This window comes from Etheostoma cragini, chromosome 1, assembly GCF_013103735.1.
Source record: "Etheostoma cragini isolate CJK2018 chromosome 1, CSU_Ecrag_1.0, whole genome shotgun sequence".
Classification (NCBI taxonomy): domain Eukaryota; kingdom Metazoa; phylum Chordata; class Actinopteri; order Perciformes; family Percidae; genus Etheostoma; species Etheostoma cragini.
Genome location: NC_048407.1, coordinates 30,275,356 through 30,286,204, shown reverse-complemented (window position 1 = coordinate 30,286,204; position 10,849 = coordinate 30,275,356). Strand labels below are relative to the sequence as shown.

The 10,849-nt window shown below is 41.1% G+C and overlaps 2 protein-coding genes and 1 long non-coding RNA gene across 3 annotated transcripts in view; 2 read left to right on the top strand and 1 right to left on the bottom strand.

Moving 5' to 3' along the window:
- Nucleotides 1-676, bottom strand: part of LOC117945656 (piggyBac transposable element-derived protein 4-like) — a 5,066-nt gene extending 4,390 nt beyond the window's left edge. The window contains exon 1 of the mRNA XM_034873271.1: nt 491-676. Coding sequence (XP_034729162.1) covers nt 491-603 — 113 coding nt within the window. The 5' untranslated portion in view covers nt 604-676. The remainder of the gene's footprint in view (nt 1-490) is intronic.
- LOC117945645 (protein kinase C-binding protein NELL1-like) overlaps nt 1-10,849 on the top strand; it is a 248,258-nt gene that overhangs the window by 130,202 nt on the left and 107,207 nt on the right. The window lies entirely within an intron of this gene.
- The window catches only part of LOC117945718, a 22,294-nt gene that overhangs the window by 1,927 nt on the left and 9,518 nt on the right, over nt 1-10,849 (top strand). Inside the window, exon 2 of the long non-coding RNA XR_004656874.1 lies at nt 2,025-2,027. This is a non-coding gene — a long non-coding RNA (uncharacterized LOC117945718). The remainder of the gene's footprint in view (nt 1-2,024; nt 2,028-10,849) is intronic.

Genomic DNA, 10,849 nt, shown 5'->3' with positions numbered 1-10,849 from the left:
AGCTAAAAAATAATTTTTAATATCTCAGAAACCAAAACTGCACAAACGAAAATTTTAACGGCACAAACCTGCACAAACTGAGCACTAACCATTCAGACTATTTGCTGAATTTTTTGACGATAACTTGCTGTGTATCGAGCAGCTTACACGGCTCGATACACAGCAAGTTATCGAGAACTTTCCATGTAGCTTTTCCACTGCGCTGTCTATAGATTCTTTTCCCAGCGCTAGCTAGCTAGCTAACTAGCCTATTATGTCTGAATGCAACGGCAACTTCCTCGAGGACAGGGGGAGGGTGAAAAGGGCAGCAGAATGTGCACGAGTCTGCACATGAGGAACAGGACACGCGCAACAGGTAGGCTAATTATGGCCGTACATGCATGCACTGTACTACATCTATGTACACTATGTGAGACATGGCACGTCAAATGTAGTTCAGGCACGAGGTGTTTTAGTTGGACCGAAGCCAACTCTGGGTGTCTGTACTCACTGATCTCGGGCCGGCCCCCTCGGAATATAGTCCTCGTCCAGGCTGCACTCGCTCTCAGAGTCTGATTCTGAGTGAAGCACTTCTAATTCATCCTCAGACTCTGAAAGAAACATTTCTTAATGTGTTGACGAGTTGTAAGTTTTCTTTTGAAGGAACTTTTAGTGGTGTGTGTGCGCGCGCCCTGTATCGCCCGGGGGTCCTGCCACTCTCCAGTCCATACGTCCCCCTGTCTTTCTATCACTCTGGACCCCCTCAAAGGATTTCATTTATGCGGGTGTCTCTGGGCGTCTCTCACAGGATGTCCTGTCTATACTTACCATATATGGTTGGGGAGACCCTTTCACATTGGCCACAATTGCGGAAGGGGTTTCAAGGTGCTGGTTTACTCACTTTACAAGACCAGGGCAAAAGAGCTTTACATATTTAAAGGGGTGTAACTTTGTGAAGTTTGAGAATTGGGGGTGGGGGGTGTAGGGACACAAAACAGAGCTTCTGGGGGTCTCCATACATTTACAAGAAAATAATAGAGTTGATCATAATGTAAAATTCTCCCAGAATAGTAGCCCAATGTATAGGAAAACACGTCTTAGCCTACTTTCTTTATTGTTTAAAATAATCACAGAGACTTATAATAATATAAATTAATATCAACGAAAATGGAGGGTGGATATGCTCTATATTCACAGGAAACATTTGTGTTGTAATGTTAAATCTATTAAAAATAAGTTTTAAAAAAAATGAAATAAAATTGAAGAAAAATGTTTTCAAAGGCCAAGCCAAGTTGAAGGCCATATGAAGCTGAATCAGAATTTGGCCCTGAATCACATCCCATTCAATCTTCCTCTGGCCATTGAGGTCGGTTGGTTAAAAATCATTCGGGAGGAAAACAGACCGGTGAGCTGTGTCAGGAGTCACTCATGCGCAGTAGCTAGGTAAGGACTACTAGCCAGTCAGAAGCAGAGTCTGAGAGCATGGCATGCTAGCAGCTAGGCGAGCATTATAACATGTGTTACAAGGTGACTCACGTTAGTCACGGCAGTAAAGGCTGGAAGGCAATAGAGCTGTTTGGAGCAGTTTGTGGACAGTGTTTTCTGTTGGAGAAGGTAAGTCCCTTTGGGGTGGACTTTGGTCTTTTTCATTTTGTAAACCTATAACATGCACAAAAGAGATATGTAACACAATAAAGGTAAGGGAAAAAGCATATTAAGAGCACTTTAAGAGAGTTAATGTTCCATGAAATGGCTGGACTAAACCTTGACATATTCTGTAGCTCAGATGAACTGAAGTGGTTGTTTAATTTTGTTTAATTGGCATCAGCTGTGTGCTTGGCCATAAAGTGGTATTTCAGACTGGTCGTGCTGCGATGATCGTGATAAAACACACAGATCACTTTGGTCTTGTCAATGGAACCGTTTGGCAACTTTTTAAAAAGTAAACTTTCCATCCAGAATGTTATTCGTCCATTTTGTCGTCTCACGCTCGCCATCCACTCAAAACGTAACGTTACTGCTCTTCGGCCGCAAGCCCAAACAAGTGTGTGTGGCATGTCTGTTTTGTTTTTGGTCTAGTTAGGTCTGGATTTCTTACTTCTGCATGTAATTTTTTTAATTTTTATATACGATAAAAATATATATCCTAAAAGTCCTCCCTGGTAAATATTCCCTCAACATCATTTCACAGTACAACAAAGTAAGGAATCAGTAAACATTTGCCAAAAACGCAGGAGTCGTTGTTTACAGCCAGAGTGATGCATTATTCAGTCTGTCATAGCTGGGATTTCATATTCTGAAACGTTTAAAGCTCTCGTTTTACTCGCATTTCAGCTTTTACTGTGAACATGTTTTTCATTGCCCCATGTCCAAAGATACAGAGTGTGCTGCATTATTTATTAATTTGAAATTGTTGAGTATCCCGCTGTGCACGGGTCTACAGAAGGTGCCTCCCCTACTGGGTACAAACACCAATAACATGACTAAGTTGAAGTGGTAGGTCGATACACAGCAAAGATTAGAGTGTGATAACTGCTGAAAGTCAGTGGAGTTACATTTCTGTTGGGTTTTATACATTATGGTTGTTGTTAGTTGTTTATAACTGTTAATGACCAAAATGTTCATGATAGTTGTGAGGAAATAAGGATTTAGTACCACATAATCTTGACATTTAAAGTAATCAGTCCCTCTAGGATTTTGTGGCCTTTTTTTTTTTTTTAGTATCAGCCCAAAATGCCTGATGTTGCGGGAGCCTTTGTAAAAATAATTGTGATAAAAGTTGCAGTGTTTTTCAATGTTTGTTGCAAAGAAAGTTGTGGGAGACAGAGAAAGTTACAATTTGTGTTTGTATAGTTCTTTAAAAACAAAAAGGAAACTTGTTTTGGGGAGAATAAAACAACGGTAGGCTGAGTATTCCTACCAAAAAGGCTCAGGATGCTGCAAATCTTGTTATAATGTGACAATGGCTTGTGGATTTAAGACAAAAATAATAATGTACTGAATGAATCAAATTTGAATTGTTAGGTAATTTCCTATCCTGGTCTGGGACGCATTCATATGGTTTGATAACGTACTTATCGGCCATTAACTAATCATTGTACTTACAATTACAAGTGTAGCTTTACTCAATTTAGGTCCTCCTCTACGTCTCATCTCCATTTTTTACTGCATCCCCAATGTGTGGGACTGTGTGTGTGCGTCTGTGTGCGCCCCACCCGCTGCAGAGAGCCCACAGGATTTAAACAGCAGCAGCTTCAGTAAAAAATCTTTACCGCCTACATGGATGTTAACCTGTATACAGGTTGGCAGGACGGTCTGACATGTTTTGCATGGTCTTTTGCTGTACGTTATGTTGGTAAATGTGAGATGTTCGAGTCACACACATCTTGTTAAACAAGGAAAGGAATATGGCCACATACTGTACGTGTCAACCTGTTCTCATTCCCGCTTGGTCATTGGCTCTCAGAGTCGCCTACTGACACAAAGTAAGAATCAGAAATACTTTATTGATCCCCAAAGGAAAATTCTGTGTTGCAGTTGCACAAATAGTAGAAATATCAATTAGAAATATAAATAAAGAAGTATGTGCATGTGGGACTACTGGGATTGGTCTAAGCTGCGGAAAACTCTGGTGATTGCTCAAATTTTCCAAAAAGTGGCAGTGATTGGTCAAAATTGCGAGTCGCACCAAAGTCACTTGATTGATTGATTGAATTTGCGTGACTTGGCAAGATGGTGACAAGGCGAAATCCTGCAGGGACTGAGTAATGCTGTTATTTAAATGCATACAGAATAAATGTACTCTAACTGAAATTCTGATAGAGGGTCAGTTTGCGACAGATAGTCATATGTAAAGCCTGGTGCCAGTCTCTTCGGGCCCCAGATTGAGCATTTATTTGCTAATGTGTAATGTGTTGCTTATTTTACCACAATTTCCCCCGATAATTGGATTAATGGTAAAACAATGCTCCCTGCTGCAGTGTAAGTCACATCTAAGTAGTGGTTGTATACTCCAGCCAGGCCTTTGAATGATACACGTTATGGATGTCTCCTCTGTGTGCTGCTCTTTCAAGCCTGTTGACAGGATGGGGGATGTGAGTGTGTGTGTGTTCACGTAGGAGGGGTTGATGATAGTGACATGTGTCACATTGTCCTCTGTGGGAGTCTTTGGGGCCATGCTGGTCTGAGCTGTGGATGTAATCTCTGTTCATATTTAATAGAGAAGCTGAATGATTCTGGCTGTCCACGTTGACCTGGAAGTGAAAATCCTGTTTACGTTAGGTGACTGACTTCCAAGACATGGATGTCCATGAAGTTTAATCATCTATACAAACTCTTGTTTGTGAGAAAAAAATTATGGTTTCTTTGATAAAATGTCAAACGTACAAGCATGTGAACATAAAACCGTTAGAAGAGAAGTCCACTATAAGTCCCAGAAGGGCGCCCAGGTGGCTCAGTTGGTGGGGCGGGAGCCCATGTGTAAAGGTTTGTCCTCGACTCGGCAGGCCCGGGTTCCTGCGGCCCTTTGCTGCATGTTGTCCCCCCTCCCCTTTCAAGCCCAAAAAATATATATATAAAAAAAAAAAAAAAAACTATCCTAGGAAGCATTTTGGTTAAACACATCCAATCCCAGAGTTTACAATTGTGTTGCCAGAAGCACAAGTTAGCTGAAGCTAACAATTTAACTTTGTAAAACACTGTCGCAATTAAATCAATTATGTAGGAATGCGCTTCACCAGGTCATTGCTGTATGCTTTGTGTTATGTGGAGCACATTGTCCCCCCCACCCAAACAGTAACCCTCCTTTGGGTAGGAAGCGTCTGCAGGGCCTGACAGAGGCAGGAAATGGCAGACTGAACAGCTTAGATCCTCTCCAGGAATCTTCGAGCGTTTTCAGTGGTGCAACATCCATGTAGAGGAAAGGCAGACAAAGGAGTACATATCTGCTGCTGTGACAGGCACCCAGCTTTCCTTATGGTCTTGGTATTTCTTTTTCCCCCATAGGCATGTTTTTTTTTTTCACAATGGCTAATCATTTTTAATTTGCTGCAGCTCTTATTTGCATCTCAGACTGGTTTGGCTTATTATTCATATCAATGGCACATGAGGCTTATGGTTACTTTAGTAAAAACAAATCCTTTATAGCCAATGGCTATACCATAGACACATATTATTGTTGGTTGTCCAGAAGGCTCCTGTATGGTTTTGTTGAGGAACACTGAGGTTATCATTAAAAGAAAACCTTAACTGACACGTTCTTCACCAGACATTATTAGTCATGTGTTGAAATGCGAAAGACGATCCATGATCACCTGAGACGGACCACTTGGTTGTGCAAATTATGACTATTATCGGTCAGAAACAAAGGCAAATGAGCGTGATGTTGTCACTAGAGCCCGGCCGATAAAGGGTTTTTAAGGCAGATACCGATATGAATATTTGGTTATTTAAAAATCTGATATGCCGATATATCGGCCGATATATATATATATATTTAGAAAACCCAAAACATATCAACATATATTAAAATTCAGATAAATAAAATGTATAAAAAGACAAACTTAAGATATGAAATTTGAAGTCCTTTGACCAAAAACACAATAACAACAAAATAATCAGTGTTGCCAACAGGGACGTTGTAGAGCGCCCTCTGGGCGACAAACTATGCAACGCCAACGCTCATAACATGGTTGACCGTCAGTTTTTAATTTTTAAATGTTCATTTATCAGAATCATTTATTTGTCATAAATTATTCTGATGAATTTTTTTTGTATCAACCATTATAAATGCCGATGCCGATAGATCGGAAAATACTTAATATTGGGCGATATTTCGGTCGGGCTCTAGTTGTCGCAGCTTAACCATCGGGGTGGGAGGCCATAAACAGTCATATGAATCACCATTGCATGTCATTTGTCATGGATTTGACATGCATGATGATCCTGTTAGTTGCACCATTTAGAAGGCAATGACCAATAGAAAGATATCACTTTTGTTTTGCTGATTGTAGTGAACTTAAGATCAGGAATGCACAAAGCAGACAGAAGACTTAGAAGAAGAAGAGGAGAGAGCAGAGTGATTGTGATCTCTTCCTGATGAACCCTTGAGCTGTGTGGAGCAGTAGTAGCGTGCACGGCCCTCAAGGCACGTGCAGCTTTAATAACCGTTTCATCGGATGAAATAGATACGGTACATAATGCATAGTGCATCGATTTGGATGCCTTGCCCTGTTGTTTCCAACTGCTGTGTAAATACCTGATAGGAAACAGTCAACCCTGGCTGAGTTTCGGACTGGGGAGCGCGTCATGCTAAGTGTGTGTGTGTGTATATTAGAGAGAGAGAGAGAGAGAGGTTATAAGAAAGGCAGGCAGACAGATAAAGAAACAACAGGCCAAGAGTGTTCTTTGGCATCCATCATCTCTCAGCAGCGTTCACATGCTGTCGGAGAAATCAACTCTTCTGACACAGCACAGGGCCAATGTTTGCTGAGATCGCCATAACAACTAAATGAGAATAAATGATTCAGACCACTGCAGCAAATTCTACAACATCTGCTGCTCTCTGAGCGCCCGAGGATTTCTGCTCTCGCTGCTGCCTCGACTTCAGCTCATCAACACCTCTAATCTTTATTTCATTCTTCTCTCTTTTTCCATTTGCTTTCCACGCAAATCAAGGAAATCCTCGCACCTCCTACTCTCGGCCTACTATGGCTGATGCCCACACAGTCCCCTTATGCAGCACACCTCTCTTTTTCGGATACTTACTGTCCCCCTATATGCGTTTAACGAGTCTATGTCGGCAAACTTTCAATTTCCGGTATTGTTCAGGTGCCGCTGGAAAATCCGCAGAATATCCGTTACCTTCCGCTTTCTTTGTGACAACTTTTCAAACATTTAGCCAGCGGGGGATTATCAGAGGAATAATAGTTATGCAACATAATGTAAGCAAGACATCTACTTTCTTGCCTTGACCTGATCAGTTTGTTATGAGCATGGCAGTGTGTAAGTTTGATATGAAGCAGCATTCAACTCAATGCTAATGGAGCATTTTGTAAAAATGTCCCTTTGCAGTGAGAGCGCGATAGAAGATGATTGCACTTCCAAAGGTAACATCCTCCTCTGACCACTCACAGCCATGGAGCTCATTAAATGTCCAGGCAGGCCGAATTTCTTATCAGTTGTGTCCCCTGAGCAAAACCCTCAGTTCCAAATGGAGATCCAGTTCAAGCAATAAACTGGTGTGGCATTCACAGAAGAAAAGAACAGAGACGATTTTAGAAGTTCACTCAAACTCGGTAATACTTTCTCCTTCAGCCTGCTTGACTTAAGGAGATGATAACGAAGCCAGGTTTCAACAAACAGCCTGCAGAAAGTGAGACTTTCTCTGTGAAGAGAACTAAGTGAGGATAATTAGGATGCCGTGAAGACGTCCCCAAAAATACAGGGGACTATGGCCGTAAGGAAACGGCCCCCTCTAACAACAGCCTGTTATATTTAGCAGGTTCTTTATGAGTTCACAACTGAAATATTGTAACAACATGATACAGCTCTGTTGTCTTTAAAAGTTGAAGTTAAAAAAACAACCCTATTAGTGCACTTCTATAGTACAGTGCATTTCTTGTGACGAGGGGAAGATTGTTAAAGTTAAAGAACAGTTTAACAGGCAGTCGCTCTATTTGTTGTATATTTCCCCACTGGGGATCAAATAACAGTATAACTTAACTTCTGGAAAGCACTGACCCCATTCAGCAGCACTTGTCATTTGAAATGTCTCGCATTTGGATATAATGCAGTCAAGATTTCAAACACTTTTGTTTACATGTATATGCGTCTCCGTTTGCCAGGTTACAAATCTAATTGTATTTTGTCTTGGTTTTCCCGGGCTACGTGCAAATTAGGATTTAATCCCGGGAGACGGGAATCCTGGGAAATCTGATCAGGACTATTTCTCGATTCCCAAGAAAGGTTATGATGGGAAACGGAAAATAAAATAAAAACCGCCAGGAGTGCGTGTCTATTGTTGTCATATGTAACGTTGATGCAGACGATGATGTCGTAACGTAGCTACGCTAATACAGGCGCACTAAATTCATTACGCAGCATTAGGCTACCTACCTCCGCTACGGATGTATATATAAAGATGAATAAAGACATATTTTGGTTAACGTTCGAGGGATTTATTCCTTGTTTGCAGCCGCTTAAAAATCTCAACAGCCACCGGATGGATTTGGTTGGAATCATTCAATGGTTTACTTTAGCACATCTCAGTAGTTTGTATAAAGGAGTTTGGTGAAATAGTGGTTTTAGGCGGGTTGCCTCGATTTTCAGAAGACAAGTCTTCTGAATAGTAGTAGAAATGAATACTTCAGATGGGAACTATGTTATATATGTCTGAGAAAGACAGAAAGACATGCTTTTAAAAAATCTAGCGAGAATGTGTCTCGTCAAATGCTTTTTGGATGCATTTCCGCAGATTTCTTTTAAAAAATATCAGAAAACTTTTTGATCCGCCCCAAGTCACTTTCAAGTGCCCCTGTTATAAACAATCACCTTTTCTGGGATTTGGGTATGTGTCCCTGGTGCTTCCTAACGCATACAAACTTTGAAAAATAACTATCCATGTTGTTTTGAGTGAGATACGGTTTTCTGAATGTCTTCTGCCTTCAGTCTCCGGGTGAGCTGTTCAAAATCTGCACACTTTTCGAGACAAGGTGGCTAACCGTAGCATTTGGTGCTTTTTGAAAATGAAACCATGTAAACCTATTCTGGTACAACCTCAAAATACAATTATGAACCTGAAAATGAGCATAATATGGGCGCTTTGAGTGAGTATAAGCGCTGTCACGAACAATTGACGTATTTTGTCTTTTAGATATGGATAAAGCAACACAGTTAACAACAAAAAGGACAATGTTAACTCAGGTGTTGCCACACCCACTTGTTATAAATAAGCCATTGACTGCTGAGTCATGCTCTTGAGTCTACAGCTGAATCTGATCAACCTGTAATCTCATCACTAGCCATCTAGATGTGTGATAGTGGATCATATGCGGAAGATATTACGTCTGCCAGGGCTTCAGCCTGCAGTGGGATTACTGAAGATTTGTTTGAAGAAAAAGATGGGTCCCTGTGTGACTCTCAGATGACTCAACCTCTCAAACTACATGAGAGGAAAATGGCCGCACACCGAACAGATTCAGTTCCACCAGCTAGGAAACACTCCTCCGATGCTGCAGCAGAAGCTCTGCTGTCCTGGAGAGTCGCAGGGTTAATCACGCCGCTCGGTCCTCATTATCCAACAGTGCTAAACGGACTGTCGGTTGCTATAGCACCTAACAATCAGCTAGTGCAGACACATGGGCAGGCATGCACATTAAGAGTAATGTGAAAGGCACATTGCAGTGTATAATTCACGTCGCCCCAGGGTGTAACAGGCACAGTGAAATTATGCTTTATCTGTCAAGTACGGCATACATTTAGCTTTTTTCCCCTCTCATATGTGCATGTCTCCATTTCTGTAACACACATAGCAGTCTATATCCACGACGTTCCACTTCTGAGGGTGTCGTTCCAAGGTTAATAACCCTCAATTTGCAGGTTTTGTTTTCATTTAATTAAAAGAACAAATGTAAGTAGTCTGTCTTTGTTATTTATGCATCATATATCGCTGGGTTTGCCTGTGTTTGTCTGCCTTCTGCCGTCTGTTTTTGTGTGGCTCTGTTGTTCCCCTAAAGACTTTATGTTGCCGTGCTACCTCTGCTGTGTTATTTCCATCGCCTGGTAATGAGAATGTGTCATGTTGACACACTTTCTGATTTGAAGACAATGCCGATATGAAATGACGGTGGTTCACAGAGGGAAGGAAGCTGGGATGTTTAGTTTTGGTTGCTGTTGTTTTATTTAAGCCGAGCAGAAGGCTTGAGAAAATTATTAGCAGGCATGTGTTTGAAATGAGTTCCCTTTTTGATCTTTCGGTGTTCTGGTGCTCTGACTCACTCAGAGAGGTCGACATGGGACAGGTACCAGTTTCCTGACCCAGTAATGGCATGTGGAATCATCTGTGGGTAGAATATGGAAAAACACAGGAAAGTCTGTGTTTAGCTGAGGGGGAATGGCTTACTAAACTAAAAAGTTACCACTTCCTAAAACCAACCAACTCAATAGTGAAGTTAGAAACAGGAGAGCTTTAAATGGAGAATATAAATGACACTGCATTAGAAGTTGGATGAATGTAAGTGATTGAAACATTAATTGATGATCCTAATGAGGAGCTGTTGGAGCTGCAAAGTTAAAGAGTCTAATTATCTTTTTAGAATCCAAGAGGACATATGATAATGGGGATATATTGTCCTCATTACAATGGAAATGTTGGCTGCAGTTTCTTATCCAAGAGTATCTTTAGTGTAGCAGGTCTGAAATACTAGGCTGTTTTTTCTTGCTTTTCACTCCCTTTATGAAAGGCTTATGGCATAGTCTGCCTCAATATCCACAATAATTCATTGTTGGATTGGATTTAGCTCTGCGTGGTTTTTTTTGTCCAGTGCCAACATTTAGTGCAAATGCAGGAAGTCTTATGTAGTGAGGCAGACAATAAGTGGAGGTCGAGATGGCAGTGAAGTGTCCGTGCTTCTGCATTCCATCCTAAACCTGCAATAATGATTTTTACTTTTTATTATGTGTAATCATAGTGTTTATCTCACCTTAAACCAGGGCTGTAGTTGCATAACCATAGTTCCATATCACCAACCACACCATGGTTGCCTGTGCAGATACTGTAGTAAGCTAGAATAGGAAAAGGCAAGGCAAGGCAAGGCAAGGCAGCTTTATTTGTATAGCACATTTCAGCAACAGGGCAATTCAAAGTGCTTTA